Source organism: Pseudochaenichthys georgianus, chromosome 16, assembly GCF_902827115.2.
Source record: "Pseudochaenichthys georgianus chromosome 16, fPseGeo1.2, whole genome shotgun sequence".
Taxonomy (NCBI): Eukaryota; Metazoa; Chordata; class Actinopteri; order Perciformes; family Channichthyidae; genus Pseudochaenichthys; species Pseudochaenichthys georgianus.
The window spans coordinates 32,922,560-32,947,460 of NC_047518.2; the positions used below are offsets into that span (position 1 = coordinate 32,922,560).

The 24,901-nt window shown below is 42.1% G+C and overlaps 1 protein-coding gene across 1 annotated transcript in view; it reads left to right on the top strand.

Moving 5' to 3' along the window:
• mtmr11 (myotubularin related protein 11) overlaps nt 1-24,901 on the top strand; it is a 37,917-nt gene that overhangs the window by 5,500 nt on the left and 7,516 nt on the right. The window contains 9 exon segments of the mRNA XM_071206064.1: nt 7,616-7,685; nt 15,797-15,933; nt 16,037-16,106; nt 17,143-17,282; nt 18,845-18,929; nt 21,648-21,795; nt 22,289-22,376; nt 23,035-23,123; nt 24,119-24,246. Coding sequence (XP_071062165.1) covers nt 7,616-7,685; nt 15,797-15,933; nt 16,037-16,106; nt 17,143-17,282; nt 18,845-18,929; nt 21,648-21,795; nt 22,289-22,376; nt 23,035-23,123; nt 24,119-24,246 — 955 coding nt within the window.

Below are 24,901 nucleotides of genomic sequence, written 5' to 3' on the forward strand. Positions count from 1 at the left end.
TGTTTTGGAACGGATCCATAATTCAGTTTGCTTTGTTTGTTATTCTACGGACGAAAAGTCATTATTATTATCCCGCCGGTATTTTGGCCCTCTTCTCCTCCCGCATTGAACATCGCAGAAACTCCGTTCAAACATCAAAACGTTCAGCTTGGTCGGGAATCGATGGCTATTACTTTTCTCATTCATAACTTTCATAATTCCAGAGATACATCCCATAATACATCAATTTTTTAACATCGAAGTCAATGGAGGAAATCTTCAGACTTCAACAAATCTTCATGTGATTCAACTGCTAACTGTTCATTCATACTTTCACTCAGAAACCTCATTCCAACTTTAAAATGTTACAAATCTTTCTGACATTATTCGTGTAAAACAACTTTTAAATCTGATTCTTACTTTTAGAGATATTAAACATTGTTCAGACCTTGTCTTAGAGGTTTTCTTCACATTTTAACGTTAACTAGAGTAAGTGATGTCACAGCTAGAGGGTAGGAAATCTTGAAATGTGCCTTGATATTTTTTTTTTAAAACCCTACATTCCTGAGACATAATTTATCATGACAAACGTAGGAAAACATCTCGTAGCTTGAAAAATGACACATAATTAAGCAAAAAATAATTAAACAAAGTGCCTCTTGAGGGCATGAAGTGACAAAAACGTTCAACATGTCTCCATTAAAGCCCATTGTAATTTCAGGCAGATATTTCCTCACGGTAGCAGCCGCACACCTTTAGTTAAACTGCCAAAAAGGCCACATTATTAACCCGAAACTACACAAAAATTACACTTCAGATACTCAACTTCCTTGACATGCTTCACGTTATGAAATTTCACAGATATCTGTTATCGTTCATCCACAAAACGTTCACATGTAAGAGGTTCATCTCTCATTCAGAACAATGAAGCCTTTGAAGTCTAGGCACCTCGTTAGCTCAACTATAAACACCTGTGCAACTGTTCAGTTCTAGCTGTTCATTTTACTCTCTCGCTCGCTCGCTCTCTGGTCCATGCGTCAACAGCTCTACGCAAAATGTGTGCTAACAGTCCAGCCGTGAAGACATCTACAAGACAGTTTTGAGATTTCTTCAAATGCCGTTGCCATAAAACATGATGTCGCTATAAGTCCAATGGACACGGTTCAATCGTCCCCCAATCTTCACTTGTATATCACCCGTCCATGCCTCAACAGCTCTACGCCAAATCTGAGATCTCACCATATGCCGTTTCCATGGAAACGGCTTATCCCTCGCCATAAAACATGATGTCGCTATAACTCCTATGGAAATGTTTAAAAAGTGCTCAAACTTCACCTGTGTGCTAACAGTCCGGCCGTAAAGACATCTACGGGACAGTTTTGAGATTTCTTCAAATGTCGTTGCCGTGGCAACACAATGCTCACCATGGCCTGTCTCTCTCCTCCCGTTCCTGTCTAAAACACTTGAACGCGCTGTCTTTAAACAACTCTCCTGTTATCTCCATCAGAACAACCTTCTGGATCCGCACCAGTCTGGTTTCAAGGCAGGTCACTCCACAGAAACTGCTCTCATTGCTGTCACTGAGGAACTGCACACTGCTAAAGCAGCCTCCCTCTCCTCTGTCCTCATCCTGTTGGACCTGTCTGCTGCATTCGACACGGTGAATCATCAGATCCTCCTTCGCACTCTCCAAGAACTTGGAGTCTCAGGCTTTGCACTTTCCCTCCTCACCTCATACCTCAAAGACCGCACCTACAGGGTAACCTGGAGAGGGTCCGAATCCGACCCTTGTCAATTAACTACAGGGGTCCCTCAGGGCTCTGTTCTTGGTCCCCTCCTCTTCTCCCTGTACACAAACTCGCTCGGATCTGTCATTAGCCCGCATGGTTTTTCATACCACTGCTACGCTGACGACACCCAACTAATTTTGTCCTTTCCCCGCTCAGAGACCCAGGTCGTCGCACGCATCTCTGCTTGTTTAGCTGACATCTCTCAGTGGATGTCCGCTCATCATCTCAAGCTCAACCTTGACAAAACTGAAGTGCTTTTCCTTCCGGGAAAAGATTGTCCCTCTCTTGACCTGACTATCAACATCGGCACCTCTGTTGTTTCCCCGACTCAGACTGCAAGGAATCTGGGTGTGATCCTGGATAACAACCTGTCCTTCACTGCAAATATCGCCGCTACAACCCGCTGCTGCAGATACACGCTTTTCAACATCAGGAAGATACGTCCCCAGCTGACCCAGAAAGCGACGCAGGTTCTGGTCCAGGCTCTCGTCACCTCACGCCTAGACTACTGCAACTCCCTCCTGGCTGGTCTACCTGCATGTGCCATCCGACCTCTGCAGCTCATCCAGAATGCAGCGGCTCGTCTGGTCTTCAACCTTCCAAAATTCTCCCACACCACGCCGCTCCTCCGCTCCCTTCACTGGCTTCCGGTAACTGCTAGAATCCACTTCAAGAAACTGGTACTTGCGTACCATGCTGCGAATGGATCTGGCCCTTCCTACATCCAGGACATGGTTAAACCGTATACCCCAGCACGTGCACTTCGCTCTGCATCAGCCAATCGACTCGCTGCACCCTCGCTGCGAGGGGGACCCAAGTTCCCATCAGCAAAAACACGTGGATTTGCTATCCTTGCTCCAAAATGGTGGAATGAGCTCCCCATTGAAATCAGGACCGCAGAAAGCTTACACACCTTCCGGCGCAGACTGAAAACTCATCTCTTTCGACTCCACTTCGAGCGATAGAATGACTAACAAAGAACTGCTAACAGAGCACTTATATACTAATAAAGGACTGGCTTATCTAAAGCCAGTTGAGTAGCACTTGAAACGATTGGCTCTTTGAAACCTGATGTTCTTATATGATTCTGTTTTCTTCAAGGTTGTGTCTTCCTGGTCGAATGTACTTATTGTAAGTCGCTTTGGATAAAAGCGTCAGCTAAATGCAATGTAATGTAATGTAATGTAATGAAACACAATTTTCTCATAACTTCAGTGAAACTGCTCCAAACACCCCAAAACTTCATAGGTTTGATAACGATGCAACCATCAACGCATCTAAGCGTAGTATGGGGTGTCGACAAATGCCGTTGCCATGGCGACGGATCATTCGCCATCAAGTTAGTTCAGAAGTTTGAAGTTCAAATATTCTGCTGCTTTTCCAAGCCTTTTTACTTTCTTTTCTTCTCTCATCACACATTCAAGCCCCCAGTGTTCATGTATAATTTCAATCTAAATGCTTCACTTTCTTCTTACACATTACATTTCAGCATAGCAGTTTAGCGTCAGATTTTCAGCATAAAGCATTCCCACTAGCAATTTCTTCAGGAATTGCATTCTCTAGTTTAAAATGATATTGTTCAGACTGTTAAAATGCAACTGAGCAAGGTATGTGTCACAAGAGTTTGCGTAGTGAAACAACTCATTAATCTTCCTTATTAGCGGTTGTCCCACCACTTAAAATAGATTTCAAGAGATTCTTATGTGCCTATTATTGTCCCTCTTGAATTCCCATGCCAACTTCCTTGTGACGTTGGCTTGTTGTTGTTCAAGATAAAAGGAAGAATGTTCCAGACAAGCACACTTACTGCAGAAGTCTGGGCGCAGTAGCAAAGGAAAGCCATGAGCAATGGAAACTGCATTATGCCTTGGCCCCCCTCCCTGAGGATGAAGGGAGGGAGCAGAGGAGGGCAAAAGTGGGGCAGCATGGAGGGGAAGAGAGGCAATGCAAGTAATACATTGGGGACGCTGAAGCCACACAATTAAAGCAAAAGTGTTATGTCAGCTAAACACTGCCCTGGAAATGTGGTTTTAAAATAATGTGACAGGCAGCCTTACTTATGCACGCCATGGTTCTGCTTGGACATTATCTCATTCCCATTTTCCTGATCTCTGTTTCACCCTGCAAATGTAGCAAGTGACAGATAAATGCCTTGGCTTTTCCAATGGGCATTGCTGTATATATTTCTGTCACATGAGTTGTGTCTACAAATCACATTTTGGCTAGATAAACCAAGGGAGCTCCACTCATATCAGCCTTTATCACATTATGTACACAGTCTGCAGTAAGGGGCCAGCAGTATCTCACCTTGTGTAGTGCGATGTTGTGCAGTGTGTTCACTTGCCTTACAAGACCCTGAGGCCTGAGTTTGTCAGGCTTCACAACCTTCAGATGACATATAAGACACTAGACTTATGAAAGAAGGAACAAAAACAGATCTGAATTGCCTCTGATGTTCTTCAAAGGGGATAAAGAATTCAGCTGTGGGTTGCTGGGTGTTGATGCAGAGACTGAAAGAAAGCATAATAAAATGTTAAAACCAGAAAAAATTAACAATGCTTTGGCAAGCTGACTCTTGTAAAACTTTACTGTTGTGTTTTTCTCTGGCGGTTTTGCATTCAGTCTTTGAATTTGGTCAGTAAAATTGGTAGAACTATAACAATATTTAAATATGTGTCAGGAAGAAAACCATGCTATTGGCTCAAACTTGTTGCATTACAGATGTTGGCAGTGTGCAAAAAGAACGGCATAGAAACAGATCAAACCTCCCCGTATGACATTAATTAGTGCTCGTATCTCGATTGATTAAAATCATTCTTTGTTTTTATAATGTGATCATGGCTCTAGTTAAATAATCAGCAGAACAAAAATATGGTAAAGGTTAGTTGGTTGGATAACGGTTTACAGTACAGTGGGGAAAAAAAGTATTTAGTCAGCCACCAATTGTGCAAGTTCTCCCACTTAAAAAGATGGCTAGGCCTGTAATTTTCATTAAAAATAAAAATCCAGAAAGTCACATTGTCTGATATTTAAAGAATTTATTTGCAAATTATGGTGGTAAATAAGTATTTGGTCAATAACAAAAGTTCATCTCAATACTTTGTAATATACCCTTTGTTGGCAATGACAGAGGTAAAACGTTTTCTGTAAGTCTTTACAAGGTTTTCACACACTGTTGCTGGTATTTTGGCCCATTCCTCCATGCAGATCTCCTCTAGAGCAGTGATGTTTTGGGGCTGTCGCTGGGCAACACGTACTTTCAACTCCCTCCAAAGATTTTCTATGGGGTTGAGATCTGGAGACTGGCTAGGCCACTCCAGGACCTTGAAATGCTTCTTACGAAGCCACTCCTTCGTTTCCCGGGTGGTGTGTTTGGGATAATTGTCATGCTGAAAGACCCTGCCACGTTTCATCTTCAATGCCCTTGCTGATGGAAGGAGGTTGTCACTCAAAATCTCACGATACATGGCCCCATTCATTCTTTCCTTTACACGGATCAGTCGTCCTGGTCCCTTTGCAGAAAAACAGCCCCAAAGCATGATGTTTCCACCCCCATGTTTCACAGTAGGTATGGTGTTCTTTGGATGCAACTCAGCATTCTTTCTCCTTCAAACACATCTAGTTGAGTTTTTACCAAAACGTTCTATTTTGGTTTCATCTGACCATATGACATTCTCCCAATCCTCTTCTGGATCATCTAAATGCTCTCTAGCAAACTTCAGACGGGCCTGGACATGTACTGGCTTAAGCAGGGGGACAGGTCTGGCACTGCAGGATTTGAGTCCCTGGTGGCATAGTGTGTTACTGATGGTAGCCTTTGTTACTTTGGTCCCAGCTCTCTGCAGGTCATTGACTAGGTCCCACCGTGTGGTTCTGGGATTTTTGCTCACCGTTCTTGTGATCATTTTGTGACCCCACGAGGTGAGATCTTGCGTGGAGCCCCAGATCGAGGGAGATTATCAGTGGTCTTGTATGTCTTCCATTTTCTAATAATTGCTCCCACAGTTGATTTCTTCACACCAAGCTGCTTACCTATTGCAGATTCAGTCTTCCCAGCCTGGTGCAGGTCTACAATTTTGTTTCTGGTGTCCTTTGACAGCTCTTTGGTCTTGGCCATAGTGGAGTTTGGAGTGTGACTGTTTGAGGTTGTGGACAGGTGTCTTTTATACTGATAACGAGTTCAAACAGGTGCCATTAATACAGTTAACAAGTGGAGGATAGAGGAGGCTCTTAACGAAGAAGTTACAGGTCTGTGAGAGCCAGAAATCTTTGAGAGCCAGAAATCTTGTTTGTTTGTAGGTGACCAAATACTTATTTTACCGAGGAATTTACCAATGAATTCATTAAAAATCCTACAATGTGATTTCATGGATTCTTTCCCCCCATTCTGTCTCTCATAGTTGAAGTGTACCTAGGATGAAAATTACAGGCCTCATCTTTTTAAGTGGAAGAACTTGCACAATTGGTGGCTGACTAAATACTTTTTTTGCACATTTGATTCATACATAAATATATCAAAAACTATGAACCTAAGACTTCAAGATAACATCCAGATATGATTAGTTGCAAACTGGCAGACTCTTGGGGGTGTTTGTTAAAGTCACAGCCAGACGCCCTCACATACAAAGAAAACAACCAGCTATGAATACGTGTGATTTGACTACCTTTTCAAGGAGCAAAGGTCCTCTTTGTGAAATGTTTTTTATGGGGGCCCACAAGCTTAGAGTCTCAGGTTTTCACGAGCCGGCTGCTCACACTGAATCCACCGCACTGCAGAACTGTTAGCACAGCACTGGCGACTCAGTAGATTCATTGTTATTGTTCACACATCCTTGCTGACTCCGATACATACCGGTGCTTTGTGATATGGCTGGTGCTGCTAATAAAACACAGATTCATAGTTTCATTGTGAAGGAAACTAGGCTCTACAATGTATAGCTTTCCTTAATGTCGACTCAGCACTTTAACTCTATTTCTGTGCCGCTTTAAAGATTGTTCAACACCTGTACTGTATAACCACACCGTTCTCTCACATTGCAGGGCATGGCATGTTATGGGCAGATATGTAAACAGCCTTCACAAGGGGGGGGTTAGTAGCAAAGTTAAGTGGAAGCATATGTGCTAGTAAGTTCACAGCCTGATTATAGAAACCTCTGTGGCTAAGTGGGGTTGTAGGCTTGCTTTTAAAACACACCAGAGTATGTGAGACTTCATGACTACTATAGAGAAAGCAGGAACAAACAACAAGATGGAAACTCAGCATCATGGAGCATTGTGTGGTTGGCTTTGTGTCTTTGTTTTTGAAAGTGAGTCCATCAAGACAAGCATTGAGAGAAGCAGACATACCTTATATTTAATCAACAACACCAAAGGGGAAAAGGCTCTGTCCTTGTGTTAAGTGAGTTCGTTATAGTCTATTTCTTCACTTTTAAAGACATTTAAAGAAAGAGTCTGCAAATATGGTTCCATTTTAAAAAGAAAACTGTTTTCTTAGTCGTTCTGGGTGTTTTTGTTCTTGTGAGTTGTGGTTAACAACATTTTATTATTGTTGTTACGTTCTTTATTTAAATACACTTTTCCAATATACTGTATGCCATTTCACTCACTTTTTTAAATTTCAACACATGCCCTTTTGGTTTCTTCAGATGAGAAGATCTTTGCCACCTCTTTTTTACCTCTGATATTTAAGGTTACTGCTTTACATAAAGACACGTTTTCTCTTCCAAAGTGCTCCTATATCACTGTTACAGACAGACTGTCCGTTACAGACAGTGATGTGTAAAATACAGGCTGAATAAGCCAATTATGATTAAGCAATGCTAATGTCTGTTCTGTTTTCTCAACAGGAGAGGATGCTGAGTCAGAGTGGGGTGAGCGCAAGGAGTCGAGATGTGCTCGGTCTCCGCTGCCTACCAGGTAGGATTATGCTTTTAGAGTATAAGCTTACTTTAGAAACGCCTACAAATTTATATATATTTTTTACGTGTATTTTTAAAGAGCACTATTACCATGATCCATACATCAGTTCCCTTCTGACGTCCTAAACTTCTGCTTTTGAGAAAACCACACTAACTCCCTGTTCTGCACATCTTGACCTCATAACTCAAGAATGATTCCAAATCCTGTGACAATAAGCCGTTAGCAGCTGAACATCACAGCAAGTCAGACACAGGACTGCGTAGAGTAATACATAATATACCGACTCCCAACACAAACTTCAGCTGCCGTGCTGCTCCAGGATCAGATGATGAATCCACATTGAGGCAGAAAGCTGCTGCCCTCATTGTTCTCTCTGGTTGGAAACTTGTAGCCACACCTGGAGCAGGAATGTCACAGCAGGTGCTTTGCCTTTGGAGATGGGAAAAGATCTAAAGCAGAAAGCTAATCTGAACACAAAGGGGGAATGGGAGCCTCAGTTGTTTGGCTATGGTAAAACGATCTTGCAGATTTATTGCATAATGAGTTCTGCTCACAGGAAGGGCTGCAGGATAAGAAAAACTGATATTGCATTATTTTCATTAAGCAGTTAGAAGTTAGGCTATATGACCTGTTTGAGCTAATTTGCCTTCTTGACTCATAATAAATGTGTGATCATTGCATGTTTGCTGCTGCATCCTCAGATGTTAACAGAATAGGCGCGTTCACACCGGAGTCCTTTTCCTCGTACTTATCCCGTTTAGTTCCGTTAGTACCCCTTATGTCGCGTTCACACCAAAAAGAGTACTTAGTACCTGGAACTTTTACCCACATTTGTAGTGCCTGCTAGAGAGGTGGTACCAAAAAAGTACCAATTTCTATTGGCTGGGAGAATTGCAAACCACGCCCCGTAAAACTCTGACATTTTTTTTGAAGCCGCCATTGCATTAGCGCCGCGCACCAACGGAGAGAGAATAACTTATGGCAACACAAAAAAAAAAACATGGGAGCGGTGGAGTGATGAGGAGGTGTCGGTGTTCTGGCGATTTACTCGGAAGGCTTCAGTAGAAGCTGCTGGGAGTCCCAGCTTCTACTGAAGCCAGTCCCCAACTCCGGGGACTTCCAGCCGGGGACTTCGGGTGGCAGTATACGCTGTGAAGTTGTTTGCGGCCTGCCAGTGAAGAAGAAGAAGAAGAAGAAGAAGAAGAAGAAGAAGAAGAAGAAGAAGAAGAAGAAGAAGAAGAAGAAGAAGAAGAAGAAGAAGAAGAAGAAGAAGAAGAAGAAGAAGAAGAAGAAGAAGAAGAAAATCTTCCCTCAGGGAAAACGTGATTGGTACTTACTAATGCCCTGGGGTACTAAGTTCCGGGGCTCTAAGTGCCGGCACTAAGGTGCTTGCCACACAAGGACGATAACGGTTGTATCTGCTACAGTTCTCTATCAGATAGACGGTTCGGCCACACCAGGCCAACACGGAAAAGCAGAAAACGATAACGTTAACGGGTCCCTAGGTGGGTAGATCTGCAAACGAAACGCTCTGGGGGGGCAAACGGCTCCGTGTTTACGCCTATACGATCATGTCCTGATAACGATGACGCAATAACCTGCCTCTCCCCACCTCTCCTGCTCAGAGATCAGCTGCTGGGCTCTCAGAAGAGGGGGAGGAAAAGAGAGGCTCCGTTTTTTATTATTATATAGAGTCGTTATTCATTTGTTTTAAAGCTCAATAAATAACAAAGAAGACCTTTTGACCTGCACTTTTCTAATTTTGTCCGGAAGATTTAAACTTTAACGGACATGTTGACCGGCGACAAACAATCTAACTGAAACTCTGCCGCACGGTCCCCTCGTCCCTTGGAAGAGGTGGAGAGGTGGGTGTTTGTCATCTGCTGCATGGACTACCGGAGAGAATTACAGCGCTTGCCTCGGGGAGGGAGAAAAAGAGCCAGAGCGTCCACATCGGAGAATAAACAGAAGGGCAACCATGGCAACCATGCGCGGGAAGTCTTCTTTGCTGCTTCTGTGGTAGGAGTACAGCACCACTTACAGGCCTGGCATATGTACTATAGCGTCTCCAGCGCTTTCGAGCGGTCTCGTGTTCACGTTTCTGGTGTGGACGGAAGACCTTTTTGATAACAATTGCGGTCCGTTTGCGTTATCGCCCTCGTGTGGCTGCAGCCTAAGTACGGCAAAGTACTTGGTGTTGAAAGCGGCCAAGTACGCTGAAAATTGTGACTTTTCTTCTTGTGTGTGACTAAAGATAAGAAGTAAAGAACCTTGATTTTATATTTTTATCAATTTCTTTAAGCAGCAGCACCAGTACAAATTACATGGAGGTGCATGATGTGCATTGTAAGGCATCACTGTTATTTCTGTATACCTCACTTTCACTCTTTGTGTTTACCCCTATGGTTTACCCACAAACTGTGACTAGTTCCCTTGTAGATTCAGCTACTTTCAAAAGACATGTTCCCCTGCTGTAGAGAGAGTTCAGACAGCTAGTTCAGCCAGAGGTCAACCTTCTTAACCCAGTGATAATCTGCTGGATGGAGCAGGAGCACAGCAATTCTCAGCCACTGCAGTCTGAGTTATCTCATCGTCGTGTGTCAGCAACACCCTACAGCAGCTGATCTTTTAACACTGCACATCAGCAGTTACTCACAGCCCTTTTCAGCAGATTAAGAGTAAACGAGGGCGTGGGCGTGTTAGATAGGAGTTTATGAGGCAGGGACATGCTTACTTGGCATTGCTTCATCCTGCCTCTCCATGACTGCTATCTCTTTTTGTCACATACTAAAAATCACAAAAGAAAATGTTGTGCCCCAGTTCTTCACTGATATTGCATTGGATCTCCTAACCTTTTACACATCCAATACAGTCAAAAACACAGTCATTCACACACACCTTCTTTACATTACAGTACATTGCATTTTGCTGACGCTTTACTCCAAAGCGACGTACTAACACACACACTTCCTTGCTTTCGTTCACATAGTCAGCTTAATTTGTTTTCCAGCAGAGTGTTTTCATCAAATGCTTTCCAGTCTCTTCTGGTCCTTTACAACACTCACACACCCACAAGAGATCCTATTCTTAGCTGTTAACATTTCACTGTGAAATGTCGACTGTCTTTACTTCACATTTTTTTTCGCCCTGCTGGCTTTTAACTTAATCTCCATCTTCAACACCGTCTTGCTGTTCCCTTACCTCTCTCTTTCCCTTCCTTCATTCCAGGCAGATTAAAAACCCAGCTGTCTTTTATCAACAGAGAGTAGAAGAGCCGTGTCGGTGGGACTGTTTTCTCTTTTTCCATCGAGACCTATATTAGCTCCTCCATGAGCTAGAATGACTTGCCATTACTCTGATGTAAATGTAGCAATTCATTTCATTTTCTCTAAATTGATTCAGGTTTCAGGCGGGGAAATCTATCCTTTGGCTTTGTGCACGCTCTGCAGAGAAAGTGTTGAGACAATTTGTGAGAACAAGTTCACTTTGAGACACAAAGGAGTCGCCAGTTAGCGTTACCCCACCGAGGGAAAGGGCTCACATTGCACCTGTGGACTCTCTCGTGCACATACTCTGCAAAAGGATGGGTCATTCGTCCATCACGTGTAAATACTGCCTTTTTACTTCTCTCATCACTCCGGTGCCGATGTAGTAACTTAACAGGGCCTGTCTCAAGCTTGATCCACTGGCATTACAAAAAAAGCATAGGAATCACTTAATCATAAATGTTCGGGAAATATTTTCCTAGGCCCATAACTTTGACCCAGTTTATCAGTTTGTAGTGCCCTCGCTGACTTCATGCCTGCAACCTGTTAGTGTCAGCTGATAGAGGTGTTATGGTTTTATCTTGTTATGAAACATGTTGATTCTTCTGTCAGAACTAGCTAAATACATGGGTCTGAGGTAGAGATCTTCAGAGTTGGTTTGGTATCCGCTGTGTCGCCTCGTGGCACATGACATATCTTGTGAATTCTCCGGCCGAAGCTCCAAATAAATCCTCAGTGTTTGCTATCAAAGTCCCTGCTCTCCCCGTGTCTCTGAGTCCTGTCTCCATTGCTTCAGAAGTTTCCATCACAATAAATATGATTGCAGAAGTTGTCCCGCTGTCCCAGTAGTTACCGGGCAGTGCTCGGTGTCCACGGTGTTCTCATGTGACACCGGGACACAGGACCGCAGAAACCGAGCCGACCTGCGGGGGGGAGAGCGGATCAGGACAGCTCCGACAGCCATAGGTAGATCATGTACCTTTTCAATGCTGCGAGTGGGGGAGGGGGTTTACTGTCCATTCACACACAATGCCAAGAGTCCAGGACCCCCTTCAGAGCCACTTCACAATCCCCCCTTTCTCCATTCTTATGTTACCGTGGGATTAAAAGGCTGTCCATCAGCTTTAAACCTTGTTGATTGATGGACAAGAGACCAGAAAATCAACATTTGTACACTTGGGTTGCGATCTTGATATTAAAAAAGGTATTCAATTATCTGTATTTAGATTTGTAATGGATGTTTTCCAGTCCAGTGTCCATGGCATTACAAAACGGATATTTTTATATTTGTGTGGGGGGATTTTTAATTATGATAATCAATTTGTCTGGAGATAATCTAGTAGCAGTTTAACATGCATATAACGGGGCAACTCCACAGAGACTAGCTTAGTGGAGGGTAAAGTTGGTATGTTTTGCTTTTATTATAGCTTTAAATGACAAGCTTACCAAACGTGATCTGCATTTTGAAACGGCTGTCTGTTTGTGGAAGTTGCATGACATGAGGGTTAGTGGTCTCTGGTTCTGTGTACTAACATATGTAAACTGAGCAGTCTTTTGTGCTGTGTCAAATGATATTATAGACGCCAGGCAGGACTTCTCTCTTTGTCACCTCTACAGAGAATTTCTTCCTCATTCGCTACATCCCAGCCAGAGCTTTAAGGTCGGCTGACCAGCTGCTGCTGATAGTGCCCAAGACCAGGCTCAAAACCCGAGGGCACCGAGCCTTTGCAGCAGCAGCTGGCCCTAGGCTCTGGAACACTCTGCCCCTCCATGTGAGGTCGGCCCAGATACTAGGGGTTTTTAAATATTCTTCTCTCTGGCCTTCTAGTCTGAGCGGAGCACGACTCCTGAAATGTCCCTGTGTGTTATTTTTTTATTTGTGCCGTTGTATTTGTTGTAAAGTGTTTTTATTGTATGTACAGCACTTTGGCTCGACCAAAAATCGTTTTAAAAATGTGCTATATAAATAAAACTTGATTTGATAAGCTGCTAGTTTTCCGAAACTTCTGTATCTGTTTGAACCAAAGCAATCTATATCTGATCTGTACTCGGCTTTCCAGCAGATCAAGGTGGGGAACACAACGTTTAGCTCTGCATGCATCCTATCTGAAAATGAGGTACAAATGTGGATCAAACAAATAAAACACAGACGGAGAGCATGTGGTTCAGATCTCTCTCAGCTGCATTTTCTCAGGCTGATTCTTCAGGTCGCTCTCTTCTTACATTCAAGTCAGTGAGCACAACGTCAACAGAAGCAGCTGAAACATTAAAGGCTAAACTTAAACATGAATGCCATTCAAAGTGTGTACAGCCTATATTTAAAACAACAACGAAACCAGGTCTTCATAAGAGCACATGCACACTTCTAGGCAAACACTTTCTCAGTATTTTTAATTGAACTCATATCCTCTGCTCTCTCAAAAGAAAGGTTCACATTGTGATGGCATGCAACATGTTATGATTGCAATTCATTTAATTAAAGCCAGTGACTGCTGGGTTTCAGTTTACAAAGCTATGTGTGCAGCTTTCGCCCCGCGGCGTCTCTTGATTTATTCACCCTCTGCTCCCCAGTTGGTCAAACTCCAACCCATTTTGGTGAGCTGTCAACTCCGTAATGCCGTCAGAGTTTGATGTAACTTCAATCTGAAAAGCTGCCACTGGCCATTAATACATCTACAGCAAACAGGGAATCTGAACTCTGCCTCTCTGACACGTTCAACGGTTCTTTTGTGTCTTAAACATTGTTTCTGCTATATTCTTTTGCTGTTTTTAATAACTGTAATCCTGCTAACTGTTGGCTCACAGCAGAAAGCATGCATTAAAAAATAGGCAATCCTTAAACATCCTAAACATCAGTGGCAAACGCAGGGTCACAGACAAAACCAGGACTTTAAAATGTAAATTAAAATGTATTATTTGAATGTATAGTATTTCATCATTTGGCTCAAGTCAATGTTAAAGAAGTGCACTTAAACTGCGCTAGTGCAGCATGAATTGTTATTCTCGGTGTAGCTCTGCATGAAGCACGTCAATGATTTTGATTGAATTAAAGCACAACACCGTCGTAAAACACCTTCATTCTGGGCTGAACCACCTGCTAACACTAACTTCTTAAATCTAACCAAAGAGTGAAAACAGGCCCTGTGCTCCCTGTCTTCCTCTTCCTCTCCCCCCCCGAGCTCTCCAATCTGGCTGCAGGAATGTGTTCGGCTCTGTTGCGCCCTGGGGAGACATTAAAAGGAGGCACGGAAAGCCACAGATTGTCCTTTTGCAAGACAAGCTCTCAACAAGGGTTCACTTGTGTTCACCGCCCTGCTAAGCATCTTAAATCTCTGTCTCAAGATCATGTGTGGTGGGGTTTAGCCGGGGCCAGGGGTTTCTAGGAGTGGGTTTGGAGAATAATCATAGGGCACGCACAAAGAATTAAACTGTGCAATTAGCCAATGATGGTGCTGGAAGTCAGGCCTCCTCTTCCTCTTTCCGCCACAGAATAAATGAGTGTTTTCTGTTTGTGCTGTGGTGGTCACCAACACGTTCTTCAAGCTAAGAGCATGAAATAGAAAAGGCATTTTTAGTTTTGGGCAGAGCTAGTTATTTCCACATGAGTCAAGGAATTGTGTGTTTCCTCAAAATGTTTTTGTATTCAGTTGTGAGGAACGGGCACATCATTTTCACAGTGGAGTGAATTTGAATCTTTTTAGAGAGTAGGAAAACATTAGCCTTGCCAAATACTCTTGTCGTGGACAAAAAGGCCTTTTCTCCACGTCTACTTTATCCTGGATTCTGTTGCCATGGAAACAGTCTATCTGGCAAAGGCTGTGTGTTCTTGCAGGAGACTGTTAAAAATGTGCTGTCTCACTGCTGTGTTTGTGTGTTTTGATGAAACCGTTTTCCTTTTTTTCTACTTGAGAATGTTTGTGCACATCTGTGTTTGTGTGCAAGAGATTTTCTCTGTGAAAAGTTTGTTTTTGGAAGCTTTTGTGTTCCACTTTCCGTTACTTCTTCAACCTTTCCCTCTCTAATTAGGAATGATGAGGATCCATCAGTTAACAGAATCAACAGATTATTACTAAAGCACAGATAAAGTACATATTTGTACATGTTTGCCACGGTATAAGTGACAACACAAATATCATTCCAGTTCAATGAAGTCAATATAATACATTACATTGTTACATTTCTCATCAATTATCTCCTGAATTCATTTCTTATGTAGGTTTTTAATCAGTCAAGAGTTATGAGTGTTATGAAATCAAGCTGTTCAACTACATCAGTCAATCAAGTCAGTCAAAGTAAACTTTATTGTCAATATTTCAGTTTGTGTGTACAGACAGAGATCGAAATACCGTTTCCCACAATCCCCAATACAAAAATACAAATATATGTATACAAATATGTATGTATATTCAAAATAACAGTCACTTCAATATCTTTGTGTATACATTGTGAATCAGACAAAACAATCGTATTTCACAAGGATGCAAATTTGCTATTTTTGTTAGCAGCAAACCAAGTTGGTGTAATGTAATTCAGAACAGAGTTACTTGTATCCATGAGATGCTGTTTGTGTTGTGCTTCCTGCTCCTCCCTGCCCATCCTCAGTGTCCTGAGGACTTGCAACAATAAGCAACAGTTTGACCTTTGTGCTGAAGGTAGTGGCTAGCTGAGTGGACTCCATGCTGCTGTTTCTCTGTCTGTAAACTTCCTGTTATGTATCCTCCTTAGAAGCCCCCGCCTATAAACACACTCAGTTACACAATTTCATCACTTCTAAAAATACACTACTCATATCTTCCATCCTGTGACCTCTGCACCACATCTCTCTTTGTTTGTCCCCTCCAGGCGAGTGTGTTCTTCAGCGAGCTGTTATGGTGAGGAAGAAGCTCTCTGCCAGGGAAGGAAGAGGATGGGTGTCTGGGACCCTTTTCTGTACCCACTTCAGAGTGGCCTTCGTGCCCCAGGACAGCCCCAAACCTGACGTGAGTCCCTCTGAACAGCTGTACTTAAATAATTGTTATTGTTGTTCAAAGGATGTCATTGGAAAAACATTTTTATTTGAATAACTCTTAATTCCTGATGCAGGACAATGCAGACCCAGTGCTTTTAGGAGATCATGATGTGGCGCTGGCGTCCATAGAGAAGGTTGTGGTTGGTAAGTCATACCTCATCATGCCCACATTTATTATGACTACTATTTTAATTGATGCAATGAGTAGAGATTTGTTTTATGACAAGTATTTATTTTTATGACATTTGGGAGAGTCCCTGTTTGTGTCCAATCAAAGACTAGTACACTGTCTATCATGCCTTTACAACATGCATGCAGTCAAAGGGATTGATTGATAGTGAGGTTGTATGAAGTAGAGACGGAGAACCGAGCAATGCACTGCTGTGGATACGGAACAAATCAATACCAGTTTGAGTGTACGCTACATTTGGAATATTTTAACTGCTTTACCCTCAGACAGTGTTTCCAGACGAGGAACTGAAGCAATAATTTGTTCTCTTTTTCGACAAAAACAGTCATTTGACCTTGCAGAAAACCAGGGTTGCAGAGCTTCCCGTCCTCCAATGCTGTGTTACGGTCTGAGTTTAACTGAATCCGAAACTAACCAAACAAAGTTACACAATAACACAAACTAACCAATCAAAGCAGCAACTTATGAGTCATACAAGGGAATTATTGTTTTTGTCGAGGGAGTCGGCCCTTTTATGATCCCTTTTTAATGTTAAAGCTTAAAGGCATGATGAAGAGAAAACTGACATGTAGCCTAGTTTGTTAAGTGTTCAGTCTTTGATGAAGCATCTGTAGATACCTTTGTAGAAGGTAAAGTTTATTACCACAGCAAATGTGTTGGCAAACGACCAATACCAATAAAAGCTACTATATAGAAAAACGTATTTAAAATCTTAAGGGCTATAAGTGGCACAATAGACCAACCAAAGTGTTTGCAAGTTGTAAAAGCATTTCTCTGAGATCATTATTACATTAGAGTTAATCAAAATAAGATGTTTAAAAATGTTTTTGAATGTGTAGGTTTGGGCTCACTTGTAAAGTTATTTTGAGTGGAGCCCTATAGGTCTAACCTACATACTGTAAGTATTTATGTAACCTATACTCAAGGGTTCTTTGGCTCTGCTCCCACTTGTCTGTTTAATGTTTAATTAACCCCCCTCCTGTGTTGCAGTGGGCCCGAACCGGACCAAACTGGTGACCCCAAACTCTTCTCTGAAGTTCACCCCCGAGGAGCTGGTGCTTTACTGCAGGGACCTGAGGGTCGTCTGCTTCCTGTTCGACCGCCTCACTCCTGACGCACAAGTCTTAGAGGTGTGTGCGCATCTCCTGATTTTAGTAATGTACTGATCTCATCTCTAAACATGACTACATCTTACACGTGCTTAAAAACTAAGTGTGTGCATTCAAAACAATAATTAGCATAAAACCAGGTATTTTACAGCCTTTAAAATTACTTTATTTATATGTGTACTGTGCAGTTTTATGAAGTTTTCTATTTTTCGAAGGGCAGCTTTTCTTCTTTATAATATGTGTATTTCATGTGTGACTCGTTATAAGAAATGTGTGTGTGTGTGTGTGTGTGTGTGTGTGTGTGTGTGTGTGTGTGTGTGTGTGTGTGTGTGTGTGTGTGTGTGTGTGTGTGTGTGTGTGTGTGTGTGTGTGTGTGTGTGTGTGTGTGTGTGTGTGTGTCCAAGGCTCTGGTTACTGTTCATCAGAGACTAAAGACTTCTGCGTAGAGAAGTTGATCGGTGCCATACCCCAATGATCTGACTCTGTAGCGCAGTGGTTCTCAAACTTTTTTCTGTCAGGCCCCCCCTTTGGAGAAAAAAAAAAAGTCCACCAACACAAATAATCAGGCTCAGTGGCTGCGTCAGAGATTTATTTTGGGGGTGCTGTGGGGTAGCTTGACGTTTCATAGAGGGTGCTCAAACATTTAGGGTTTCCCATTAATGTACCGGGCGCTACAGTGGAATTTTCTACTGCAACACTCCCCACGCAAATGCACCGAATACCCGCGACTGTTACAATGAAGGCTCGATAATCAGCTCGGCATATAGGTGTAAGCAGGTATAAAGTGCTATTTTTACAGGTGGTGTGTGGACCTCACATAGGGGGGTCCAGGGGCATGCTCCCCCGGGAAGATTTTTAAATATTGAAGTTAAAAGCATCAATCTGGTGCACTTTGAGAGCAAAATGAAGAGATCTATGGAAACCTCTCAACACCCATTTGAAACAGAACTGTAAACAGATTTACTTTTTCTTTATGGACATTTTACAAATCACCCTTTTAAACTTTATTCTTGTTTTACTGTCATATAGTATTTCATAGCTGTTTTTCATTTATTCTCTTATTTTGTATAACTATAATGATCATATAAACGTGTGACGGAAATAATTGTATACATTAATGGTGACCAAGCGTTTGAGACCCACTGAGATAACACTGAGAGAGTCCTTTAGCTCACTGAGCCTCTCAGTCTGACAGGAGAGGACTCTCCTCCACTTTGTTGTTGAAAAAACTCCTTATATCCGTTAGCGTAGCTCGCTAGCACCAGAAGCTAACAACAAAGATCTCCGGTACTGGTGCGCTCTCTCTCTCGCGCACACAAAATGGCTCGTTCGAGTCGAGCTTTAATGAAACACAGAGATCCAGACGTAATAGTACTGCATCATATTACTTTCGAATCAATAATTTTCCAAATTATGATTTTTTTTATATAACCGTTTTTCCTCCTGGTCTCTCGCGCCCTCCCTGGCGTGCCTCTGCGCCCCCCAGGGGGGGCGCGCCACCCACTTTGAGAACCACTGCTGTAGCGCGTTGAAAGCTGATGACCTTTGTCATGCTGATGGCTCCCTGTGGTTTCCCTCCTCAGATAACCTACACCATCGCCAAGACCTACCAGCCTCCTAAACCAGGGTCAGTGTTATCTTTCCAGAACGCTGCCCTCGGGAGTGTAGGTGAGTAGATTATTGTTTGAGCACTCATGTATACAACCATCTATTCCCTCACTGTCACTGATACCAGACCTCATTTGTCTATCAGTCCGTCCATCATCCTGCTGCTGTGTTCAGTTCCCAAACACATAGGGCAATACTCAAATATAATGTCATACCTTTTATATATATCTATTTTTAAAGAATCCATGGCTCCAGTGTTTCCCACCGCCAAAAGCCCCTTAACCCCCCCCTCAAATAAGAAAATACATGCGAGTTCATGGCTACTGTAGACAACGTTCTTGTTGCTCTGTGCTGCGTTGTTAATGAGTGAGACACACCGGAGTTGAGGATCTGTGGGGTTTATTCTCCCAAAAATATAATTTACAATTTAGCAGATGCCATATTCCAAAGCGACTTACAAATTACAGGGACGTTCTCCCTGGAGTAACTGAGGGCTAAGTGCGAAGTGCCCTAAGTGACTCAAGGACACACTTGTAAGGGAAACTTCTGTGTAGCAGCAATGCAGTGGGAGTCACCGACTCAGGAAAGAGACACGGGAAGAGCAGGAGCTTTGATGTCAAACACTGATGGTTTATTTGGAGCTTCGGCCGGAGAATTCACATCACAAGTCACAGCAGCCACGGTCTGACTGCACGGGAGAGTTGCCACGTCACTTCTGGAGCGCCTCTCTCTCGTTATCCCATTTAACTGTTTTCGCAGAGAGTAATCAACATATTTGAAGAGATAGCCTAACAGTTGGGAACACTGAGTTACTTGCGTCTGACACTTATGGCCTCGAAGATTTCACACCTTGGAGTCCACAAACACAGAGAAGGAAGTGTCCCAGTGTACCCACAACAATAAACCATCTGTGACCTAGGGTTGCCCGGTCATAGAATGGGAACAACAACATTATGGCCGAAGCAGCCGATCTCCTTAAAGGAGATAACAGACGTCAGGGTTGGTCATGCACGTCATATCTAGGAGTCTAGGACAATTATTAACACTAGTAGTGGTGTTCCAGGCGGGATTTGAACTCGCAACCTTCCGATCATCAGCCCACCTCACTATCCATTGATTAGATCAACAAAAAATAAAATGAATAAAAAAAAATATATATATTATATATATTTTTTTTTATGAGATCCATTTGTGGCGGACGATATTTAATTGTGGCGGCCCGCCCTCAAATAAATAAATGTATGGGAAACACTGCTCTGTAAAATTGGTTAAGTATATTGATGGCCTTTTAAATTAATAATGATTACACATATTAATGCTTGTCCCTAATACAGCCGATAATGTGATGTATTTTGGTGAAATTATTCATATCATAATAATGATAATAATAGCAGTACTATTATCACTAAAGGGATCATATCCCTTTAGTGAGATCTTTGCCCATAATAAAGTATTATTTCATCTTTTCTAAAGCCTTACCCGTAAATCTCTTTAGATTTTTAATGGCATGAAAATGATCACATCAGGAAATGTGTGTTTCATCTTTTTTTCTGTTCATGTTTCACTGTGAGGAATATTCAAAGAAATAACTGCTAAGTGAATGTGAGAACCGAATGCCAACATGAATCAGGAACACAGCATGAACCTGTTAGTCATGTGATGTTCTTGCTTTTTAAAGCCTTCAAGATGTTCTCTCTTCCTCAAGCCTTTTCTCACTTTGACTTCCACCGACTGTAGCTCCAGGGACAGAATGTACCCAAAAATCACAGTTTGTCATTCACACATGACTTAAACTCATCTATTTTAGTTTCTGTCTGAGTCTACTCTCTGACTCTGATGTTCCAACTCTTAAGACTGGAGAGAATATTAAACAGGAAACACGAAGGATCTCTGATCAGAGCAGACTGACATTCAAAGCTGACATCCTCTCTACTCGGCAAAATGTGAAACATTCTCCTTTATGAGATGCATGAAAATACTGTCTCTGAAACCATGCCCAGCTGTGAGGAAATCTCTGAGTGGTTTTTAAGGCGAGCCGCTATAAAACTTTCAAGGTCAGATTTTCACAGTGATTGAAAACCTCCATTTGTGAATAAACCACCATGATTAAATGTAATTGTATGCCATCGGAGAGAAGGAATTCAATTCAGTGTCAGCAAAAAAAGGACACACTTAGCAGTTCACATACAAATTATAAACTCTTATACATATCCCTGGGCTGTTTACCTCGACCGTATAGAGTAATATGAGCCGGTCTGTACAATACATTATGCTACAGTATGTTAAGCTACGGCAGGCTGACCAGGCTGTGGAGGACTGTCAGCTCTTGGATAAATAATGCAAGCCCCCCCCCCCCTCACTGTACAAGTCTCTATATGACCCACAGCTCAACTCTGCCCCGGGGTCAAGTGTGTCCGTTGTGTGGTCACTGTGTCGAGGACAGCACTTTAAGACTTTACAAAAGATCGCTCCAGTGCCACTGACATATGTTTCTCAAATGTTTGTATAAAGTAGTTTGTAAATAATGTTACATAATTGTACTATTATGATGTCTCCTTTTTAATATAGTTAAGAGGAAAGGGAGCAATGTCTCAGACTCAATATGTAGAGAGGCCTCTCGCATTCAAAGCCTGTTCTCCAAAATGTCTTTTCAAGTTGCAATATCTTCATATACTGTACGTGGTCTTTCTGACCTAATCAACACAACACAATGTGTGCACACTGACATTGTAAGATATTGTGTATTAATAAGATGTTTGAATCACTTTCTTTCGACAGAAATGAAGCAGTTCCTAAGCAACCGTCGCCGTAACACCGACATGAACTGGTTTGAGTCGGCTTCAGACTGGGAGCAGGAGCTGGAGCGGAGCGGGGCCTCGGGTTGGAGGGTCAGCTCCGTCAACGACCGCTTTGAGATGTCCACCAGGTAAAAACACTCCTCAGATGGAAAGTAACATTGGGTCTGTTGGATTTCCAAATCCATGTTTAGATGTTTTCTCAAGTATCAATGTATGTGTGGGTTGTTAACTGTATTAAACTGCATACAATTTATCTATATTTCAGTATTTCGCTATCCACTATTATATTTTAATATACCCTATTAGTACCTCCTAGTGCAGCCCTGTTTTTTACCTTTTTGTTGGATTTGTGAATACATCTGCCCGCAAGTAACCTTGAAAGGAGAATGTTTGGAAAGCAATGTTTTGCAAAACATGTAGGAAACTGAATGTCAGGAAAAGCCAAGGCCAAACTCTTAAAAGAGACACAAATAATAGCACTTAGTGTGCTGCATTGATGCGTTCTACAAAGTCAAAGTTGTGGGCGTTTTGAATACAGAGCATCTCGCCTGTCTCCCATGGCTGCTGTCGCTCCAGTTTCTACTCTGTCAATAAACCTGTGTGTTCTCTGTTTCCTTACAGCCTGCCGAGGTCCATCGTGGTTCCACAGAAGGTGTTGGACACTGAGCTGAAGAAAAGCTTCGCCCACTTCAACGAAGGACGCATCCCTGTGAGTGCACTTAGTAATAATAAAGATTCAGTTTAAAGCTACCACCACTCATTGAAGATTGGTTCATTAATTCATGACTTTAAAGCGTTAATCCTATGATTTATAATTTATGTCATGGCATTTATAATACATAAAAAAACAATCATTATTTTATTTCATAGCGATATTAAATATTGTTCTGATGGAACTGGACTTTATACCGTATACAGTCACAAAACACAACCATTTACAAAAAATGTAGCGCCGACAGACATATTCCAGTTGCTTCGGGGAGGACTCAGTTCAACATGCTGGAGATCAAAGCCCATTTATCCGAGTATAACAAACCGTGCTGCCATAAAATAAATCACACGTGTAATTAAAAGCTCAAACAAACATGCTGAATGTCCCTAAAGACCCATGTCTCTCAACTGGAGCCTTAAATGCAAATACATTACAAGTTTAACATGGTATTTTAATGTTTCAAGAAGGAGGTGCTTTTTAAGATTAACGTTGGAACCTTAAACTAGTAATTATAATATTTACAGCAGTCATATTTAGGGTGTTTTCCCCTTGTTATTAACATTCCTGTGAAGCAAATTACACGATGCAGTTACTGTAGTGCCTTTAGTGATTTTAACTGTGGTAAACAGTGTGAACATTTTTGTTGTTGTTGCAGCGCTGGTGTTGGCGGCACCCTCGAGGCAGCGATCTACTGCGAATGGCTAGCTTCCAGAACAACATCTACCACGAGAAAGACGACATCAGGTGTGTGTTTTCAAAAAGCATTTCAGTGGTTAAGCGACTGTCAGTGAAGGCAATCCATATTTGAATGGCTTTTATCCGTAGGCTTGACTGCAGGCTGTAACCATCACAAGGCAAAGAATGGGTTACCACTAAACTAATAACAGGGTTGAAGCTGCTGTAGGAAACGTTTTGTGTTCGTAGGGCAGCAGAGTTGACTGTGTGCAGTTTAGTATTTCAGTCTCTGCCATGGATAGATATAGAGGATGACTTTTGGTGCGTTTAGCTTATGTAATCTTCCTGTAGAGAAGTTGCAGCTTTATGGTTGATGGTTATCTGAACACAGGAAATCAAATGGCAGAGATAGTCCACACTCAAACATCAGCTGACCACAGCCTGTACAGTACAGCAAACTGTTGAAGAAGCTTCAGACTGCAGTTTTTAAAGCAACATTATACACAGCAAAGCAAGTTTATTTTTACAGCTCATTTCAGACCTCAAGGCTGTTAAACAATTAAAATAGAATATATTCAATAAGACAAAAGCAAACTCACAAACAAAGGATTTAAGAGGTGGGGAAATATAGAAATGCAACACTCTTTGGAAAGTCAGTGGCAAACAACATTTTTTAGCCTCCATTCAAAAACAAAGGGCTGTGGCAGACCTCAAATGTTCTGGAAATGTATTCCAGATCTGCGCTGCATAGAAACTGAAAGCTGCTTTTACATGTTGTGTTCTCATAGATCTAGATGACTTGTAACAGAGCAGATTATCAGACTTTTTATTATTATTAATCATCCAAGGTGAAATCTGAAAAGCACTCTCAATTTGCACCAATGAGTTTTTTTAACAGGAGCAACATTTAAACCAATTACTTCCACAGTGCTCTTTTAAAGGCATTTCACTTTATTTCTTCTTTCAAAGGTATATATCAAAAAGCCACAGAGAAGCTAACTTGCTTGTCAACAGAGTAGCATGTTGCAGATGTGGCAGTGTGTTAACGGCAGGATGTTCTGTAGGAACCTGGAGATGATCCTGTTTGGGTGCCAGTCGTCTCTGTGCGTGGTGGTGGAGCTGGACGAGGAGCTGCCCTCTCCTGCAGATATCCAGCTGGCACACAGCCGGCTGCGCGCCCTCTGTCTCGGAGGTGGGGATAAGACATGTACACACACACACACACACACACACACACACACACACACACACACACACACACACACACACACACACACACACACACACACCTGAGCAAACATGTATTCACGCTCAGCACAAAAGGACCTCCAGCATATAAGGAAATGTGACGGATGAAGCGTCCACATGGTTACATAAACCTCCGTCACGTCAGGAAGGCAATCCAAAAGGTCCCATTTAAAAAAAAAGGATGATCCTTGAACTCATTATTAAATGCTTTATAATGTTATAAATAATTATGAGTATTTATACATAACTCATAACTGATTTTTAAGCAAATGATTATATATATTTTTTGTGTTAAGTAATGCATGAGGGCCATAGCAAGCGTTACTTTATCATTGATTCCCTTGAGTCACCTATTCATTTTAAGATTTGAATTCCATTCACAGCTGAGGCTTTCTAAACGTTTCTACAAAATGCCTGCTTTCTTTGTCACAGTCGATATATAATTAAATCTCTGTTTTGCAGAGTTGTTTTGGTCTGAAACTCAAACAGTGGCAGCTCAAAACAGGCTTTGTGCGATGGCCTTTATTTTTGTTTTTGTCATGTGTGCACGCACAGCACATTCCATGGGATTCCAGAGAGGTAACAAAACTCAGGGTCGA